The sequence below is a fragment of the Cottoperca gobio genome, chromosome 14, assembly GCF_900634415.1.
Source record: "Cottoperca gobio chromosome 14, fCotGob3.1, whole genome shotgun sequence".
Taxonomy (NCBI): Eukaryota; Metazoa; Chordata; class Actinopteri; order Perciformes; family Bovichtidae; genus Cottoperca; species Cottoperca gobio.
Genome location: NC_041368.1, coordinates 19,698,592 through 19,720,045, shown reverse-complemented (window position 1 = coordinate 19,720,045; position 21,454 = coordinate 19,698,592). Strand labels below are relative to the sequence as shown.

At 41.1% G+C, this 21,454-nt stretch overlaps 1 protein-coding gene across 1 annotated transcript in view; it reads right to left on the bottom strand.

Annotated features, from left to right (window-relative positions):
* fstl4 (follistatin-like 4) overlaps positions 1-21,454 on the bottom strand; it is a 184,693-nt gene that overhangs the window by 5,400 nt on the left and 157,839 nt on the right. The window contains exons 7-14 of the mRNA XM_029449037.1: positions 21,062-21,228; positions 18,120-18,240; positions 15,048-15,209; positions 11,269-11,403; positions 10,666-10,692; positions 9,442-9,560; positions 6,549-6,698; positions 958-1,065 (exon numbers count right to left, since the gene is read on the bottom strand). Coding sequence (XP_029304897.1) covers positions 958-1,065; positions 6,549-6,698; positions 9,442-9,560; positions 10,666-10,692; positions 11,269-11,403; positions 15,048-15,209; positions 18,120-18,240; positions 21,062-21,228 — 989 coding nt within the window. The remainder of the gene's footprint in view (positions 1-957; positions 1,066-6,548; positions 6,699-9,441; positions 9,561-10,665; positions 10,693-11,268; positions 11,404-15,047; positions 15,210-18,119; positions 18,241-21,061; positions 21,229-21,454) is intronic.

Below are 21,454 nucleotides of genomic sequence, written 5' to 3'. Positions count from 1 at the left end.
CCGTCCCTCCAATGGGACGAAGCGGAATAATAAACATGTTTGTGTCTATTACTGAGATTACAATGGGATCCCTTGGTGGCTTTACTCATGGCAGTGTCCTGCACATGCACACACACACACACACACACAACACACACACACACACACACACACACACACAGACACACACGCAGGCCCTATAAAAACAGCTTCATGCCTCTCCCCCGGGCACCAGCTCTGTTCCCCTTCCCCTCCCCTCCACGTCCTCGACCCTCTCTGCATCCTCCTCTCTCTTCCCTTGCCTCACCCAATCCCCCGAGGTGGATTAAATACAATCACACCTGTGATCATTTCTCATTTGTGAAGCCTCCAACACCAGTGGTCCAAAGGGACGCCATGCACAAGCCGACAGCGCCACAGCTGTGAATAGCTGTTTTGCTCGGCTTAGTAAATGCTCTCAAACATGCATAGATTAAATCTAGTCACGTAAATACTTACAACATACGCAGGTACACAAAGGAGCTCAATTAGTTATTAGGCGCTGTTTTCCTCGCTTGGTGAACTTTCTACAGTTTATATTATAGATGATATTCTTTCAGGAAGATAATCGGTCATCAGAGTTCACAAATACACACACAGCGAAAGTAATAATAAGTAAAGAAGGGGCTATTTTGTACTTTTAAAGCTGCACTCGGCTGGATTCTATGTAAATAATCACCAACGTGATTTATAAATGAGGCTGTAATAGAGATGGATTTCCTGTACTTTAGTCACATTTATTAGATTTTCTAACATGTGATCCTAGAACACACTAACACTAACACTTTGCATACAGGAACACAACATATTGTCTTAACAGTAAACAGTAAGCAGTCAGACCAGTAGTCTGTTGTCTAGTGGAGGTAGTGGAACTACTACAGCAAAACTAAACTGCTGTCACACACACACGCACACACACACACACACACACACACTTACCTGAAGTGTTGGGTGTGTTCTGTCCATATCCCCCCATGTTAGGACCCACACCTGGTCATGTGACTTGTCATAGAGCATCTTCACTGGAAAAGAATCAGTCGTTACTGCCTAGAAGAGACGGACAGAGTGAGGAAAAGATTAAACAATGAATCGTTCTTGAGCTAAATAGAATCAAAGTTCTGTCCATTTGGGCTAAAATGTTTCAAAAGCTCAGCTGATATTTATGTAAAAGCCACAGAAACATGTTCATTATTGCCACATGTTACACTGAATATCGTATCGCTGTCCTACTAATTGATACGTCATATTGTTATATACTTATAATTCAAACAGGAACCAGTTTCACAGAATGGATTTGTGAATGCTGCTTAACGCACAACACAAATAGGGCCAGCATCCCATTTCACAAATGACTCGATTGCAAATGTATCTGCTATTTGCTACAGTCCTCTTGTATGCTCATGAGTGGGCTGCACTAACAGAAGCTTGTTTTAATTACTTCTACTTAATGTTTGCATGTTTCAAATGTGGTGAAACGGGCCGCAGCACATTACCCAACAGTCCTTTACTAATAATGAAACAAGCTCAGGGGTGAGGAGCACGAAGTACGTGTGTAAACGGCAGAAAGTAAAACGTTGCTCTCAACATCTTTCATACTGCCGGAGAGGTTTTTAAGCGAGGATATCTGACACACATCAGGCGAACGAACAGAATAACCTGCAGAAACGGTGAAAGGGAGAAAGGAAAGAATAGAACAGGCAGAGAGGAAAAAGAGGGAGATGTGGGGAGGGTGGGGGGGGGGGGGGGGTGGGGTGTGTTCAACCTCAGGTCTGCTGCAATGTCAACAACGAGGAATAACACAATCCATTACCCTGCTTCTGGCTGGGTGGACAGGGAGCTGCTGACACCTTCGCCAGCGGAGCGAGACCACAAGCTCTGTGTTCAGTAATGGGAGGTCCAGCCCTCTGCTCTGCACTGGTCAGCCAAGTGTCAACTCAGCATGTGTGTATGTACAGTATGTGGACTGCATGTCTGAATTTCTGCTATGCTTTTCCCATCAGCTGCTCCCGGGCAGAATGACCTCCCGTCCCCACATTAAGTCCTGTTCCACCATTGACAATTTAAATCAAGTTTAAAGACCCACCTTTTCCGCTTGCTTTTAGTTTAGTTTGATGCTGACCGCATGGCTTTGGTCAAATCCCCTCTTAACTTATTTCACTTCCAGTTGTTCTTGATTTATTTGCGTTAAGATGTGTTAGTAAGTTATTATTTTGATTATATTATTTGTATTATTATTAGTCTTATTTGTGTTTCTTGGTGCCTGTAAATGAGTTCTCTTCCTTTCTGTATTTCTGAGTCAAAATAAAGGGAGATTATTCTATATCTCCTAACTTCATTTTATTTGATCTCTCTATTATTGTTTTCTTGTGTTACTGCCTTTTATGTCTTTAATTATGTACACCTGTAGTGAGGCAGACACTAACCCATCTGGGTGAACTCGTGCCTTTTAAATGTGGCGTATAAATAAACTGACTTGAATTTGCCTTTGGGTGCGTTGAGCTTCCTACATGATGGGATCAGAGGTGAAGCCGAGGCCACGGACTGGATGTTGTTTCCACCTCCAAAAGTGCAACATACTTTAACTGTTCAGTTGGAAGTAAGAACATATTTGTAACAAATGATTGTTGGTTATCACGCCAACATTCATTTGTAAATTATGTTTTTATAGCTGGTTTAATTTGAGCTCAACGCAAACACATCTCTTATCAAACTTTCTTTTCTCGCTCTTTTATTATCAATGAGGAAAACATTTTGATTGCAGCTTCTTGTCTGTTGCTTTTGCCCGTTAAAATGACAAACATCATCAGATTATATCAGCTGGTGCCAACGCTGAAGTTTAATGTTGTCGTCTGGTTAATGTACTCTTTACAAGCAGGCAGGTGTCTGTACTCAACCAAAGAAACATCACGACTGATGACTGCGTCATTCTGTCCCTTTGAGACTGAGCGACTGAATCCATTGCAAATGCATCCAAAAGTTTCCTTTTAACGTCAGAACTGCAAATAACTAAACAAATACAGGCTCAAGAAAACTGTGTGAATCCATGGCAACATTATAATTCCTGTCCACTAAAGCATTATTGAAAATATAGTACACTATCGTATATGCACACTATCATATATGCACACTATCATAGATGCACACTATCGTATATGCACATAACATATATGCACACTATCGTGTATGCACACTATCATAGATGCACATATCATATATGCACACTATCGTATATGCACATAACATATATGCACACTATCGTATATGCACACTATCATAGATGCACATATCATATATGCGACACTATCGTATATGCACATATCATATATGCACACTATCGTATATGCACACTATCGTATATGCACATATCATATATGCACACAATCATATGCACATAACATATATGCACACTATCAGATATGCACACTATTGTATATGCACACTATCGTATATGCACACTATCGTATATGCACATAACATATATGCACATAACATATATGCACACTATCGTATATGCACACTATCGTATATGCACATATCATATATGCACACAATCATATGCACATAACATATATGCACACTATCAGATATGCACACTATTGTATATGCACACTATCGTATATGCACACTATCGTATATGCACATAACATATATGCACATATCATATATGCACATATCATATATGCACATATCATATATGCACATATCATATATGCACATATCATATATGCACACATAATATATGCACACTATCGTATATGCACATAACATATATGCACATATCATATATGCACATATCATATATGCACATAACATATATGCACATATCATATATGCACATATCATATATGCACACATAATATATGCACACTATCGTATATGCACACTATCGTATATGCACACTATCATATATGCACATACCATATATGCACATATCATATATGCACATATCATATATGCACATACCATATATGCACATATCATATATGCACATATCATATATGCACATATTATATATGCATATTATCATGTCATACAATGCTATCAATCAATCCAGCTCCGATGAGATATATATATAATAAAGATAGTTTGATTGTCAAGAGATACAAAACAGAAGTGAAAATACACATGGGTGCCAAAGATTATCAATTTCATCCTTCAGGAAACCCGAATATATTTACCTTCAAAGAACAATTTGTGTTTCTGAAACAGTTCGCGACAAGATGGGCTCAGAGAAAAAAAAAAAGCACAACTGAAAGCGAGATGATAACTGCATGCCGCCTCACCACTGAAGAGCGTTAAAAGGACTACTTAACCAGGGATCTTTGCCATCTTGCGTTTTAATTGGCCGATGCGCCGTTTGTTTTCGTACCCAACGGGAGGCTTACCTGGCGCAGGTCTGACACATCTGAGACAAGGTTGGATCCCTTTGTTGGAAACGATAACAAAAAAGGTGCAATTTCCTGACGTGCAACAGCATGAAAAACCATGAAAGCCTTTATTAGTGCAACTTCTCCGCATGTTTACGGCCTTCATCTAGTGCTGTTGGAAATCATGAAAGGATTAAACATTTAAACATTTTTAAAAAGGTGAACTTTTTCTAAAGACAACTTTTGCTTACACTGAGCAAAACCAGTTTTTTATACAGATCACTGACAGCAATCTGCTTCTCTAGGGTCTACTCTGCTGCTTTTCTCTGGATGCAGCGAGTATTTTAGGAAACATCTATTGTGTTTCACTCCAACACTTTCCCTCTTTGTTACAGTGGAAGTTTAGACAATTAAGTTGGGTGTATATACACAAACAAATCTTGGTGCTTTAATCTCATACTGCCCGCCGTCTTTCCTTAGAATATGTCAATCTAGTGTCTGGACATGTCCTACATACGCTTCCTGATCACTGTGTTTGTTCATTTCTGTGAGGATAATAACGGCAGCATTCTGACTTTACCATTAAAAGATTAAAGTAATGGTTTCGTCAGTGGATGAAGTGCATTCATTGTAGTCTGCCATCTTCTCTCTTATTCCAAAGGCCATTGTTGGAAAGAAGCTACAAAAGTGCTTTGTAAAAAAGAAGCTTTGAAATAAAGAAAGAGCAGAAAAGAAAAAAAGAGAGGACGTATTAACCTGCTGCACCCACAGGCCAGGGAGGGTCTTCAAAAAAGAGAGGGGGGGGAGGCAAGAGAGCGGAAGGGTGATCAAGGGGAGGAAAGACGTTTTACAGTGTCGGATGGAGAGAGAGAGAAAGGGAGGCAGCTTCTGCGCTACAGAAAGGTCACGACCTGGACTGTCCTCTGAAAAAATCTTGTGTGCATTAATTATATCACTTCTGTCTTTTTAGTGATAATATTTTTGTATTTGTATAATTAAGACAAGTGGAGCTGATATCGCTCAGTATGTTTTTTAACTAAACTTCTCAAAGGTGCATTGGTAAATGACTTTCACTTTAAACTGAAAACAAGGTCACGTTACAGGTTTATGACACTTTTTCACCGCTGCCTGCTCACTTTGCCGTCTCTCTCATTCTCTCCACTCAGACTTTCACTTATCTCCTTCTCCTCTCACACTTCCTTCTCCTTCAGTTAGGCCTATTTCCTCATCCTGTACCTCAGTATAAATGATGTTGACCCTGGGAAGAATCCCTGAGGGATTCAGTCTCTAAACAGCCGTTACAGGCAAGATGAATGGCGAGGCAGCCAGCACCCACCTGGGCACCATATTGTTTCAGGCGCTTGAGGTGCATTTGATTTATTTTCCCTTGCATGTGGTCTTCTTACATCTGTGGCAGTTCTAAAGCACGACAAGTTAAATCGGATGCATCTAACGTCGGCGATGACATACGCATGGATGCACTGTATATATCGACTGGATGTGTATTCTTTAAGTTGTGCAAAATGACTGATGCTAAAGCTTCGCGTTGTGTTACAAAGTAGGCATCCTCAACAGTTGATGATCCATGTAGAAGACATGGCAATAAATAAACAATATGCTCTTGTGTCGCAGTGTAGAGATAGTTAGGACTAACATTACAGGTTAGTTATTGTGTTCTAAGCCTGACTGATGCTTACTATAGAAAAACTAACTTGGCCCTGTGACACAGAAGTTACATTTGTGTTTCCCTTTTACCACAAAAAGACTAAGAGACTAAGCTGCGTGTAAACATAACGCTGTCTCGGGGAAAGAGTTTAGCTGCAGTATCAACAGTATAAACTTCTCAAAATCCAATACATAGCAGAACAGAGACACTAACGTTACCCTAAAGTCGGGTTATGGTTCCACAGGGGGTCGGGGATAGAATCGCCAACTAATGATATTTGTTTAATAATTGGAATATTTTGAGCCCTTATAATACTCGGTATGTACTGAGTCCAATCTGAAACTTGTATTTACTTCAATGTAAGAAATAATAGAGATAAACAAAGACGTTTTCTACAGAAGCTTTGTAATGTCAGTCCCTAACTGATAGATGAATAATATTTGAGATGTTCTGAGACTTTGGTTGTGTTTGACAGGCCTGATATCTGCTCCACCCACCTGCACCACCTTCTGGGCTTGTACATCGACAATCAGCAGTCGGCTCAGGAGGGGCTGGGTCACGTAGATGTACTTATCTCTGATGTTGACTGCTGAGGACCACACGCAGTGCTGAGGTGACACCCCTTCACCTTTAGGGCACATCTCCTCCTGAGAAGAACCAACAGAGAACAGAGAGGATGATGGGAGGAGAGCAGCAGAGGGAGGAGAAGGTTGGCAGGATTTCCTGGTGTGTCATATATCAAAAATCAGGGATGCAGCCTTTTGCAATTATGCACCAAAGCTATGGAACACTTTACCTGCAGACATTAGGGAGGCAAGCTCTCTCAATATCTTCAAAAGTAAGCTAAAAACATATCTCTTTACTTTAGCCTTTTAATGGTGATCTTTTATACAATCTTAAATGCTTTTATTAAAGCTGCTAATTTATCTCTTAACTATTAGCCTTTTCCACTTTTACTATATTTATTCTGCTATTTAATGCTATTTTTAATGCTATTTATTATTTTTATTCTGCTATTTAATACTATTTGTAATGCTATTTCACATTTACTTCAGCACTGTGATTATTGTACTATAAATGTATAATTTTGTGCAAATTATTATGTTTTTGCTGTGAAGCACTTTGGGCTGCAATTCTTGTATGAAAGGTGCTATACAAATAAAGCTTATTATTATTATTATTATTATTATTATTATTATTATTATTATCAGCAGTGTGATGCATTTTACTCCACTAAGCCTCACCAACGACAAGCACCGGCCGATAACTTTAAATGTTGGGTGATCTTCTTTCATGTGAATCACGTTGGGATGATAATTATTTGCAGGTTACATGGTTACATGGTTACATGGTTACTTTGTTACATGGTTACATGGTTACATGGTTACATGGTTACATGGTTACGTGGTTACGTGGTTACATGGTTACATGGTTACATGGTTACTTTGTTACATGGTTACATGGTTACATGGTTACGTGGTTACGTGGTTACGTGGTTACGTGGTTACATGGTTACATGGTTACATGGTTACTTGTTACATGGTTACATGGTTACATGGTTACGTGGTTACGTGGTTACATGGTTACATGGTTACATGGTTACGTGGTTACATGGTTACATGGTTACATGGTTACATGGTTACGTGGTTACATGGTTACATGGTTACATGGTTACATGGTTACGTGGTTACGTGGTTACATGGTTACATGGTTACATGGTTACGTGTCTCAGCCTCAGGAACATCTTGACGCCCCATTTGATGTATTATTAAGCGCTGGAACAAACATCCTTGAATTGAACAGCAAGTTGATAATTAATATATTCTTTTGCAATATCAGAGTAAGAGCTCTAACCATCGGGACGTTTGATTATTCATTCATCTGTTGACTATTCTTTTAATTAACAATTAATTGTTCAGGCCAGGAGATGAAAATCCAAAGATGAATGATATCAAATGGAAAGAAATCTACAAATTATTGATAAATGACAAAAAAAAGAGAGAGTACAATTTGAAAAACAGTAGCACTTTGAGTTTTGTTTACACAAATGAAAAGTGCAGCTTATAAATAAAATGTATTATTATTATTATTATTATTATTATTATTAATTTACTGTGCCGTGCATGATATACATAAATAGTCCCAAATTTAATTTAATAAAAGGTTTTAAGTCAAAAGGATTAAACTATTAATACAATAATGTTGCATGTTTCATTCCAATAATATTGTATTGTTGCTACTAATTACTAGTAATAATATAATTCTTAAGTCTTTTGATCTTAAGATTTTGCATCAGTTGGAAAACATCAACAGATTCTAAAACCTCGACTGACGCAAGAAACAAACCGCATGTACAAACTCTGCAGGCGGCAGTCTTTGCTGACAAGACATATATGTACACACTCCCTCACACACACTGTATACTGGTATGTAATCACACACACACACACACACACACACACACACACACACACACACACACACACACACACACACACACACACACACACACACACGTTGTGTTGCAAGAGTTTTCACCTTCTCTCCACCTCACCAAAGTGGATAAACTGCTGTTTACAGCAGGAACTGGCTAACACATGGCTTATTGAGTTTGTATTGATCTCTAATGCAATTACAGGCTCCTGTAAAACCCAAATCCCTCAGAGGAACAAGCAACTTTTACCATCTAAAGCCCATTGCTCCGGGAGAGGGATGTTCTCCGGTGGATTAAAAACCTCTGGGTCCGCAGTATAAACTCTATACAGTCTATTGGTGCATGCTGTCCACTAATGGACACAGGTAATCCCATTACATAAGTAAGGTGAGGAGCCCCACTCTGACAACAGGAAGGGTATCGAAGGAAACATGGCCTTCATTTTGGTGGCAATTTCCTTTCACACTGAGACCCGAGTGAATAACTAAAGGACATAATGTAGATATATAAATAGAACAGATTGTGTACATGGTGTCAGTGAGCCGAGCAGAGATGTTAAAGTACAAAACCTTCCATTTCTAATTCGATTATAATAGATAAATATTTTCCCCCTTGAAGAACAAAACAGCAGTTCTTTTTTATATTAAGACACAACAACCTAATTACTGAGAGCTATTACTAAGATGCTCTCCCTGATGTGTCATGATTGTGTGTCTGCATGCCTTTCTTAATGTACAAAGTCACATCTTTCTGCCTTGCGCATAATTTGATTTTGAAAGACATCAGCTCAGCAGTTACAGACGCCGCCATCCTGAAATCTATTTAGTAATATATGGATATAAAATATTGGCTACTAATTACCTGAGATGGCCATTTTTTTTAATGTACTTTAATCTTATTGAATCTATTACACCATTAAATCTTGACAGCAAGAAAATGGCATAACGTGCACTTACATAGGTAGCAACAATCCTCTCTGTCCGCTTCATGTGTCTGCGTATCTCACATTCACTGGGCTGAAGGACAGTGATGCCCTCGTCAGAAAACACGTAGAACATATTCCCCACACTCAACCCTGGAAGAGGAGACAGGAAGACAGAAACATGTTGACAAATGTACAACGCAAATTAAACAAACAGCCGAACATGCTGCTCACATCTTATCTGACATTTGTGATGGGCATTTCAATTCCCCTGCTGCAGGACTACTGTTAGCATGCTATGGTGTTAGCGGGGATGGGCACTGTGTGTCTGCCAGCCATTTTGACAAAGCCTACAAAGGGGCCAGTCAGCAACATGCCCACAACATACCGTAGCAAGAAGCATCACATTAAAAAGGCAGTGCCTCCGAGAAGAAACATTTCACATCTCGTGGTGTAAACAGCTGCTGATGAGTTAGCAAGGATGGCAGTCTGATGTTGAGGCATTTTGGATGAGCAACAGGCCATTACTGCCGTCAGCGAAACATCACATGAGCAGAGATGAGAAGCTCAAACACACTTGCGGCATGGACACAAACTGTGACGATGATTGATTTGTCAGGCTGTCATAATGCTGTGAGATAACCACACTCCATATACATGCACGCAATTCATGTATGAATACAGACACAAGAAATTGCTCTCACACACAAACACACTGTGTTAATGAGGCAACTCCGAGCGCTGGTGAGTGCACACTGTCGTCTTTTGGTTTTGTGGTAAGCCTGACGTGGTGATGATGTATATACAACAGATTGTGTTTGTATTGCACTCTACACCGCAGTGGCTTTTCCACTGCAAAGGGAAAGCTGTACTTGTGGTAATAATAATAATAATATATAGTATAAAGACAGGATGGGTTCGTATACTGCTGAAAAAACCCCCCACAAAGTAGTTTTCTCGTAGCCACCACACTGGGGTCTGTGGTATTATGTGCAAAATGCATAACAATCCTGCCTGTGTGTAAATGTCTTCTCCCCAGGTGATCTGAAAAATAGATTACAAAGCACTCCAGCAAAAGGATGAAACACCTTGGGCACGCAAGCGAGGAAGCAAGTAAAGCTTTGCTGGAGAGAAAACAGCGTTGTGATTCTTCTGGACAGTACGACAAACATTTGGGAAAGTGTAGATATCCAGCTGCAGGCTCTGAAGAGCCACAACACATGCACACAGTAGTTTCATAAGAACTGTAATGCTTTACCTTCTTCTCTCCACAGAATGTTTGCAACTGCAGATTCAGCCATCCGGCAATGGAAAGGAAAAGAGGGGGGACAACATTAAATCACGTGATTTATCTCACGCCATGCCAAGAGCAAACAATGTTTGACAGCGACACAATGTCACTGCTGTTGACAGGAACGTATTTCCTCTTAAATCAAGAGATCACGCAGCGATCAGAGATTATTATGCGGTTTACTCTCCACTGGCCCCCGTAAACTCTTTTCTAGGTGTTTCACTGTTAACTCTTCACGATGATGCAATCTAATGAAAGAGCACATATCAAAGACACATTAAATATGTGATTTGGGGGCTTGTCCCCCGCTATAAAATACGAGATAAAATGAACAACTGTGCTCCCTGCTGTCACTTGTGGTTCTCACATCTGTGAGGTTGGGACGACATCGAGGCTGACATTGTGTGGGCTGATTTGAGCGTTTCTATAAAAGGGTTATACAACTTACATCACTTAAGTACTACTTACAACTGTGTCTAACAGACATGCCATTAGGATTTACGCAAAAACAAACCAGCGAGGACTTGTTTTTGGCTTTATCTTTGACGGACATAACGTTCTTTGACTTACGGGTCTTCTTGGCCGAGTCTTCAACAAACAGAGAGGAGATATCCTCGTCCACTCCCACCTCGTTCTTGGCGATGCATGTGTAGGCTCCGGTGTCCTCGTATCGGACGCTGCCAATGAAGAGCTCGCTCCCATTTGCTACAGAGGAAACAAAAGGAAAGGAAGTTACTGTAACACTTTGATGTGGATACATTATTTGAAATCTTTACGGGGTTCATTACATACTTTTACGTTTGAAAAAGAAAACCGCATAAATAATACAAGCATGTCTTTCGTTTGGGACTAATTATCAACCTTAGAGGCACAACATGTCTGCACCAGACTCACTGAAAGACTCACTGCACACACACACACACACACACACACACACACACACACACACACACACGCTTTGGGTTAGTGAAATATTGCTTAATCTTGTCTCATTAAGTTGCTATATCAGACTCTTTTTGGTCTTTTCTTTAAAGTGTGATAAAAGCAAACTCATACTTTGTTAATGTGACTTTGTGAACTCATCGGCAGTTAACGATATTGCAAACAGATGTCTGGTGTTCCCTCCCCTCTGCCTCTAAAAAGTCTGGACTGTAAGAACCTTCTTTACACAAACATATGCAGTACACACACACACACACACACACACACACGCGCCTACACCCTCTCGCTACTTTATACAGAACACTACACTTACTCATCTTGTGCAAGGCATATTACTTGCAAATCTTTTTCATCTCTATTTGCACTTTTATGTTATTGTTTTTGTTTGCGTTGAAAGGAGCCAGTTGAGGTGGTTCATCTAGTAAGGATGCCACCTGGGCGCCTCCCTAGGGAGGTGTTCCAGGCACGTCCAGCTGGGAGGAGACCCCGGGGAAGACCCAGGACTCGGTGGAGAGATTATATCTCCTCACTGGCCTGGGAACACCTCGGGATCCCCCAGTCGGAGCTGGAGGATGTGGCCCGGAGAAGGCAAGTTTGGGGTTCCTTACTGGAGCTGCTGCCCCACTTTGTTTGAATACTTGTAACACCGTAGTCTGAGAGAAACTGTATTTCATTTATCTTCATGTTCTGTGTCAGAATTGACAATAAAGTTGACTTTGATAAACAACTGAACAATGACTGAGCGTGTTTGACACACAAGTAAAGCACATTTCTGTAAGCACACAGAGCTGCTGAATACTTTACTGTGCAGTAAAACATGATGCTTTTACATCAACATGACAATAATACTCAATACTTAACATTTCTTACATTCTACGTCAACATCCTGCATTGCTTAGTTACACTTTCCCCACATGCAGTACAATGCTGCATTGTTTGTTGCAGCTGATAGTGACGTTAGATGGAGGTGACAGGTGATGTTGGATGTTCGGACACAGAGGTCGGAGGAGGAGGACGCAGACTCTCTGATGTTTGCTGTAGCATCAATCTCTGTGATGTACAGCTGCACTCTGATCCTTCCTGTCCTGTATGCAACTCTACAGTGAACACTTTACAGCATTGGGGGAGTTTGTCTGATGTTGGGTATCACAGCGGTGCTCTTACAGAACATGTTGTGTAAGAACATAAAAGAAAGCTTCACTTTTCATCCCTTTCTGTACGTCTATGGCATCTATAGCATCTCTTCTCTCTCTGTCCTCTCTTCTTTTATACCTAAAACTTGAAGCTTACACACTGTAAATGTTTGTCTTTCTGCAGGAACAATATTTACCAAACGGCAATAAAGACTACGTTTGCAAATGATGATGTTGAAAATGAACCTATGTACTAATTTATGCCTACTGGGTTGTACAAGACGTTACAGGAGTTGACGCAAAGCTTTTCATATTAAGTGAAATGTCTTTTGGATTCTGATAATAATTCTCTTTTATCAGGAGAAAAGTGGAAAATGCTTTGAAGTGAAAAGTGCCTTGAAGCAGGCTGTCATAGAGTAAGACACCACTTTAATGACTTCTAATTCATAATTATGTTCTGATCAATTCTTATTGAAAACCACTGGCTCAACCACTCATTAAATTAGCCTTTTTATCCTTATTCTGCAGGCGTGTAGCAAGTTCCTGATGACAGGGATTTTCAGTTGGAGTGGTCTTTTCCTTTTAGTCTTCTTTACTCAAACCCATGGGCTTGTTACTGCAAGGGCAAAAGGGGCAAATGCCCGGCGCCAAGCATTCAATGAGGGCATAATCAAGCCCTCAGTTTAGAAATCAATTTAGCAGCTACAGTGAAGAGCAAGATATTTCCCTGAGGAGTTAGCGGACATACATTCGTCAGGTGTCCAGATGAACACGACTCCAAACGAATGCAAATGTTCCTCCGTACGTGATGTGATGTTGACAATATGTCAGTGTTGTGTTTACAGATTGCTTACGCTGACCCGAAGTGGAAACAAGTCGGTAGAATCGAGCGGAAATGAGTCATGTGTCCACCGACACTTCAACGTTAAAAAGCACAAGTGTAAAGTTAATCCTCTGCCATCTCCAATACATGATCTGATGATTGACTCCTGTCCTGTGTTACCCTCTATGTCACACACAATTGTTTGTATTTCTTTGGACACATCACAGTTCGTCTTGGGCGGCAGTGCCCCGTGTAAAAAAATGTGTTGAGCCTTCTTCCCACAATGCATCTGGATCAGAAAAATGAACCATAAAGTCACACGTCAGGGTATCCCTGTAGCTGTGTTAAGAGGTTTGCTCTGTAACAAACTAAACAACAGGGAATATCAGGCACAGATCAGGCTCGAGTTGTTCCAGAACACGGTTTCATTCATTCAGCAACACAAAGCAGTTTCTGTCTTTACTGTTCAACTGTGGCTTACAATCAATACTCCTCACGATCAACTGTCAGTGTGCGGCTCAGATCTTACAGAAGCCACATATGAGGATAGAGGCAACACTTTTACAGTGCTTTTATTGCCCTCCTGACATTATATGTGATGTGTGGAAACAAAACAAAATAAAATCGCACCTTCTCTGTGCTTTGAGCTCTTTTAAGCCTGGCGAGATACAAGCGGTAATCTAAACTACTTTTCACGTAACTAAATGTTTTCCAATGAAACCAACGCAAATAATCCCTGTAAGTAGGACTCCGGCCTCTTGCCTATATTAGTTAGCAAATCTGAAAGCGAAGCCGCCGCAGTGTTTATGTGTTGGTGAACCTTGCAGAACCTCCCATGTTTGAGTGTCTGTGGGTTGATAACAGGCTATTACCACAGGTAATGACCCACACACAGCCAATAAACTCTCCCTTAATGAGAACTAGGACATAAAACGAAAAGTCGTGCTCCACTCTGCTCTTTCTCTCTTATTGAGAGTGTGTCTTTAAGAAAAACCTTCTAGCCTGGATAAGTAGCTGCCATCGCCTCACACACACACAGCATCTTATGTGCACTCTCTTTATCTCCCTTTATCATTGGACTTCTAAACAATAAATAGATTTTTCTTTTTTCGTCAGAGGAGCAAAACAAAGAGAGTTGAAGAGGTTGAGCGTTGTCTTGGTTTCATCCCCTTGGTATTGGATGCAAATGAAATTAAAGCCCAACAAAGTATTACCTACATGTTTTCAATAAAGAAGGAGTTATTTGGACAGCACACCAGCTCTGTTTTCACTGTCCACATGCTTTGCCTGGGTTTATAAAAAGGTTTCTGCAGTGTTGGCATACTGCAGTGCTGTTGGAACGTAACACTGTAATGGAAAAAACACTGCACCAACGAGATGTGACATACAGTATCTGCTACAAATGCATAATATGCTGACAGCACTTTGCAAAATAATCAACAACTCCTCACCTATGAGAGAGAGCTGTGTGGAGGATCTGGGCAGCAGGTCCATGCCGTTCTTCAGCCAGAGGAGTTTGGGATTTGGGATGCCGTCGGCGTGGCAGTGGAGGCTGGCAGATACGCCGGGCTCCTGGGCCTGCGTCTCTGGGTACACCAGGATCACTGGAGGGACTGGACAAACAAACACAAACAAAACCCAAGACACAAACATGGAGAGAGGAGAGGCGCGAGTGAAAACCTAATTACACACTGTTTCATGGTAACTCCTGCGGGAATATAGCACAAACACCCACACACGCAGTGGGCAGACAGGAATTTGTCTCACCCCAGCATGGAATATATTCACACATAACAAGAATCCAAGAGCTCTGCGGCTGCTTTATTATAGCTCGAGTCCTGCATGAAATAGATGTTGGACGTATCTACCACTTACCACCTCCTCCGGGGAGAAGACGGCAAATGAATGTGGAGGAATCGAGAGGGAAAATGATGTATGAGGTAATAGTTTACAGGAACAGGTAAGATTTCGTTTTTTTGTGGTTTAGATGCCGGGCACATTTCAACAGTGGGGCTGCTGCCAGAACACTGAATCCCCCCCCCCCCCACCCCCTCCAGGAGTTCAATCACCTCTAACATTCAACTTACAACCTTCCACCTCATGCCATATGAATGGTGCTTACGTCTGTCTTTCCCCATTACTAGTATTTCTAAGTGTATTATATATTTCTTTCATTATTAAATGGTTGGAATGTAACTAAGTTATACTTCTACTCCTTTACATTTCACAGGAACATCGCAGTACATTCAGAAATATAGTTACTTTCCAGATTGAGGTTCAAATAATGATAAGCTTATATAATTTAATGCATTTTTCAAGGTTCAACCAGTGGCTTCTAACCTGTTTGATAGATAAACAGCGGAGCTCCTTGTCAGGTTTCAAACTTTTTGTGAATTTGCCCTTCAACTTGAAAATCGTCTAAACTTTGGCTTATTTGTAGCTAATGGTTGAATTCATATTCTATTGTTTCCGTATGTTGCACTTTTGTTTGGCTTATTTGAAGCTACTGTTCTGCACTTAAAGGATCTCACCTGTTTGAAGCTGATTCTTGCTGTTGAGTTGTATCCTCATGAGTGTTTGCACTGAGTGTAAGTCGCTAAATGAACTGTAATGTCATGTAAACTACCTAACTGCGTATAAAAGGTGTTATCTACATATATCTCGTACACACACATTAGCAAATAAAGTACACAAGTACTTCTACTTACACCTACGCCTCACATTTCCTGTTGTTCTATCAAAACAGTATTTTTGTTTTTGATACAGAAACTCTTTCTTCCATTCATTATTAAGTGCGTACTTCACGTTGCAGAAAACATTCATCAACAGCAGCGACGCCACACTCGGGGCTAATATAATATCATAGAAAGAGTACTTTCTATCCTGCGACTGTGGGTACCGCAGTGCCGTCATTCCTCTCCTCACAGTAAAAAAGAGGAGCATGTGTGTTATTCCTTTAATACGACACAATGCAAACCCGTCCACTTAGTTTAATGTGGCTCTTGGCTCCCTTCCATTCCACCTTATCTCACCTCGCCCTATCTCGCTTGAAATACCTCCAATCCCCCACACAAACATTTGGTAATTGCCCTCTCCTGATAACTCGCCCTTCAGGGCCTGAGTCTGTCTCCATGACTCCTTTCCCATCAGCTCCTCTCCCTCTTTAGTTCAAGGTCTAAAATTCAGCAGCATTAATTTTCAATTAGCATCTCAGAAAAACAAAAGATTTACACCCATTGTCTCTCTTAAAGGGATTTAATTGAATGCATTTCCCTTCCTCGTTTGCCACCCTGAGACAAAAGAGCAGAAATTGGAATCTGTATCTTTGATTTGTGATGTTACAGGTAGGGGGGGGGGGGGGGGGGCTTCTTCCTCCCTGGCGTTTCTTTCTAGAGAGATGCACAATAATAACTCTCAAGTCTAAAGGTAGTCCCTTATGCAGGTGATTAATATGAGTAAGAGGTTCTTTGCAGTGTGAGCGTAGATGTATTTTAGCTTAAAGTAGCTTTTGTCCGCTGAATAGAAAGAAGTGAAAGTGCCGCATGCACACGTGGTTCGTTCCCAGCCTCACGTATGCAATGATGTTGTTTTTTTTCATGGCAAAAGTCCCTTTGATGCAATGCTTTGAAAGCTGTGATCCTGTGAGCCGTGTGTATGAACAGCTCAGCTTTGTGGATGCTTTTTTATTTGTAGGGAAACTAATCCTTTAGACAAGCAACGTCTTCTACATCAAATCATAGCTTAAGCATAAAACAAAATCTGCACAGTACGGAGAAGCTGCATAAGGATAAAAAGAGTTTCCATTAATCGATTACTTGATCGCCAGAGTTTCACTGGTTTCAAATGTGAGGATTTGATGCTTTTCTTTGTCATATATGATTCATTAATTGTTTTTTAAGTGTTGGTCACACATCATCTCAATATAATGGACATTTTATAGACAACAGATATTTAATTATTCGAGAAATATTGGGCAGATTAGTCGATAATGAAAGTCGTTGTTAATTGCGTGTTTTAAAGAAAGTTTACCAACTTGACTTACTATTATGTATGTGTACGGTTACACAGGGGGTACGTGGAGAGATTGTAATTGTAATTGATCCTTAGTATATTTAACTTCAACATCTAACATGACATGCGGATAAATGTGGACGTAATATGGCGGCCAAATCTACTGAAAGAAGAGAGAGACCAAGCGTTAACATTGCCAGTTGCAGAATGACTGTGCGTGGATGTACATGTGTTTTATATGTGGAGGGGGGCAACGTGAGGGCTGCTCGAGGCCTTTTGAAAAGGCTGTGGTAGCACGGCGGACAAAGAACATGTTGGGAATCACGTAAGACAATGCTGCACATAATATCTATGGTTTTGTTTCCAGACATTTCAATCATCAGCATGTTAGCTTAACTTAGTTTGTCCTTGTAATGCAATAATTAAACCTTCACTGGGGAACCACAGAGTAACACAAGCAACACCAAAGCATTTTGTCCACCACTGTAAGTAAGAAATGAGCCACTACTGACCATTCACCTGCAGCACATGTGTCTGATAGAGGTCTTCATAGCCGTAGGCATGGCAACTGTAGTTCCCCATGTGGATGGTTGTCACCTTAGTGATGTACAGGGAGCCATCATCCCCAAAGTCCTGTAATACAGGAACAAGATGAAGGAGGACATTTAAGTAAACAAAGAAGAGGCTAAGGGGGTCGTGAAATGGCACAAAATAGGAAAAAGAGAAGGAGGGAGGGAGGGAGGAAGAACACGATGAAAGAAGGGAGAGGAAGAACAGGAGAGGGAAAAGTGGTGAAGAATGGGGTGCAGGAGAGAGCCACAGGGAGTGAGGGAGAAATGAAGGTAGCGTGATAGAATACATAAGGATGCTTGGAGAGAGCAGGGAGAGGAGGCGCACAACAGCAGGGAGTGATGGGAAAAGACAAGAGAGGAGAAGAGTGATGTGAAAGGGAAGAGAGACCATGAATCAATGGTTTCCCCTGTTGAGCCGAAGCAGGCGTTGGGGAATTTGATCCTCCTCTCTCCCCTCATCACGCTGCCTCAGCCTGATAAATGGCAAGGGTTAAAAATATAAAGCCCATTAGGTTGATGAATGGAGCTGGTTGTTGTTGGTGCAGCATGCAGCAGTCACCAGGGGGTTCCAGCCACAGCTTAGGGCGGATTAAGGCATTAAATAGTTTGCTGTCCCACCAAGTGGCAGAGCAGATGTCCTGATGCGGCTCTGTCGTGACATGGAAATCACAAGCGGCTGCTTTTGTTCCGAGGGCTCTAAAAATGAATGTGACCTGACAGAGGGTCGATGTGTGACAGGGACATGCGAAAAGACTTTCTTGTGAGATAGATGTGGAGTTTAGGAAGCCTTTAAAGTGAAAGATACAACTATACCTGTGAGGGCAATTAAAACTGAGCAGGGCCATTAGGCCTAGAAAGTATGCCTTTCATATATGTGGCAGGTTATGCCTAATATATATATTTTACTTTGAAATCTTAACTCTCAGTTGTGGTTCCTGTGAGAAAAGAATGATCAATCGAGGTGCTGTCGATTCTAACTTCACATTGTGAGCTGGATCATCTGACTCCTTTGACTATGTGCTGATCTGAAGTTTTTATATCACAGACGATAAAACGAAAAGTTAGTTTTATGGTTAAAACATAAGACTTGATATGCAGAAGTGTGGGGCGGTTAGGTGCACTTGACTGTTGTGGTATATCTCACATTGACGGCAAACTAAACGGGCCACTCAGAATCGACAGCCCGAGCATCCAAAAAGGCAATAAAATATTTAGACATTTGCCAAATTTGACCAATAATGAAGTTGTCTTTCACTCTGCTCACCGAGTAGCATCGTGTCTGGTTGGCTGCGCTCATTAGTGACTGAGAAGACATGCAATGGTAGACTTTGGTCTGCACAGCTCCTCATAACTTAATGGGAATAGTTGTTCACTTTATGCACTAATGGTCTTAAGAGTAAAAAAAGAGAAAATGACAGGCTTTTATTCCTATTCATGTTAAATCATATGCTTTTCTAATGAAAAGAGCAGGGGACAAATTATATATGAACATGGCTACATTCAAATGAATACAAATACAATGCATTTCAGATGTCTCCTTTGACCTATTCTCCATTAGTAGTAATCATTGCTTTTGCAGAACAATGCTGATTCAATAAACTTCAGCCTGCATATAAAGAGCCACATTCATGTTATGTTTACCAAGTGGTAGCAATGCACAAGCAAATAAAAGTAGCTGTGTAGTAATTATTTTTAATAAAGAAATATACATTATTCATTTCATTTTTGGAGAACCAGTTTCCAATCTCACTCGAGTCTCTTTGGCCGATGGTCGGCGGTAGCTGCAGTATACGCCGCTGTGGCAGATTATATTGCTGTTCTGTCTGCGTCTCTTTGTAGTACAGCCTGTGCTTTGTTTCGCTCTCATGCAATCAAACGTGGTGAAACAGGTCAGAACCCTCCAATATACACAGTGCAGTTATCTTTTGGAGAGCACAGCTCCACTCAAAATGTAAAATACCCAGTTTTGATTGAGCGTAAAACAGAGAGAAAGAAACAGACAGACGGAGAGAAAAAAAGAGCAGAAAGAGACTTTTGCAGCAGACGGATGGGATTGATTGTAATGGAGGCTCAGCTCTCAGGTTTAGGGGTTATATGCAGAAAGATCTCCGTCACTGTCGCATGGAACTTCCAAAAAACCAGCCTGGGTCCACTCGACACACTCGACACAGGAAAATGGTGGGCTGAAAGGACTGTGATAGGAAAGTAAGGTCTCCTCCCTCCTCTCACTCTGTCGCCTCGTTGATCTGCCGTCGACTTGTAAAAGTGCTGTTATCTTTTCTCAGTCAGCTGTCTGTCGCCCTCTTCTTCACCCTTATTTTGGTGAAATGTTACTATTCTAACAGATGAGGTTGCATAGACTCATCATAGTAAGTTTGAAAGAGAACTGTATATATATATATATATATATATATATATATATATGCTTCATCTTTGTTACGACTAACAGAAGGTCGAACACAGATGGGGCTCACTGTGCTGTGTGGAAATGCATTATTCAGGGTCAAGAGCCTGAGGGACTTGTGTTGCCATCGCCTCTCCTCCAGTCTCCACCTTAACGCTTGACATTGTTTATCGGCTCGTCATCACAGCAGACCAACAAGGCCGCTCATTAACATGCAATTAGTGAATTGTGATCTGGTAGTGGGGAAAGCAAGGCCAGTGCTGCGCTGTCACCTGTGCACAATAAATGTGTCTAAACAGGAGCATGACCACGTAGTTCATTAAGCACCGAGAGAACTTTAAGTCCACTGTTTCATGGAGAGAGCGAGGGAGTATTGTATTGGACCGCATATGTGCTAGAAAAGTGTTTTGTGCACTTTATGCCATCGCAATCAACTCCAGCATCCACCATGACCCAGAAAACTAAAACATGCACTCACGTTGATATCCTCCAGGTCCAAGAAGTTCAGTATGATGCCATTCCTCTTCCAGATGATTGGCGGACGCAGAGTCCCCTGGATGGCACAGGTAAGGACGGCACTAAGGCCCACTGTTACTGTTGAGACGCTGATCCACTGGTCCTCCGCCAGGCTCAGCTGGACAACCTCTGTTAGAATCAGAGTATGAAGGGAAATGATTAGTGTTGGTGAAATAACAGATTACAGCAAGAGGAAAAGATTTAGAAATATTTAAAGATTGAGAAAGACAGGGGGGGGGGGAGGGAGGTAGAGAAAATCACAAATCAAATTGAGTGTGCTGATGTAGTGGAACTGTAGCCAAGCTGCAAGCATCCATCTCATTACTAGTGGACTAGGGAGGGTAAACAGCTGTCC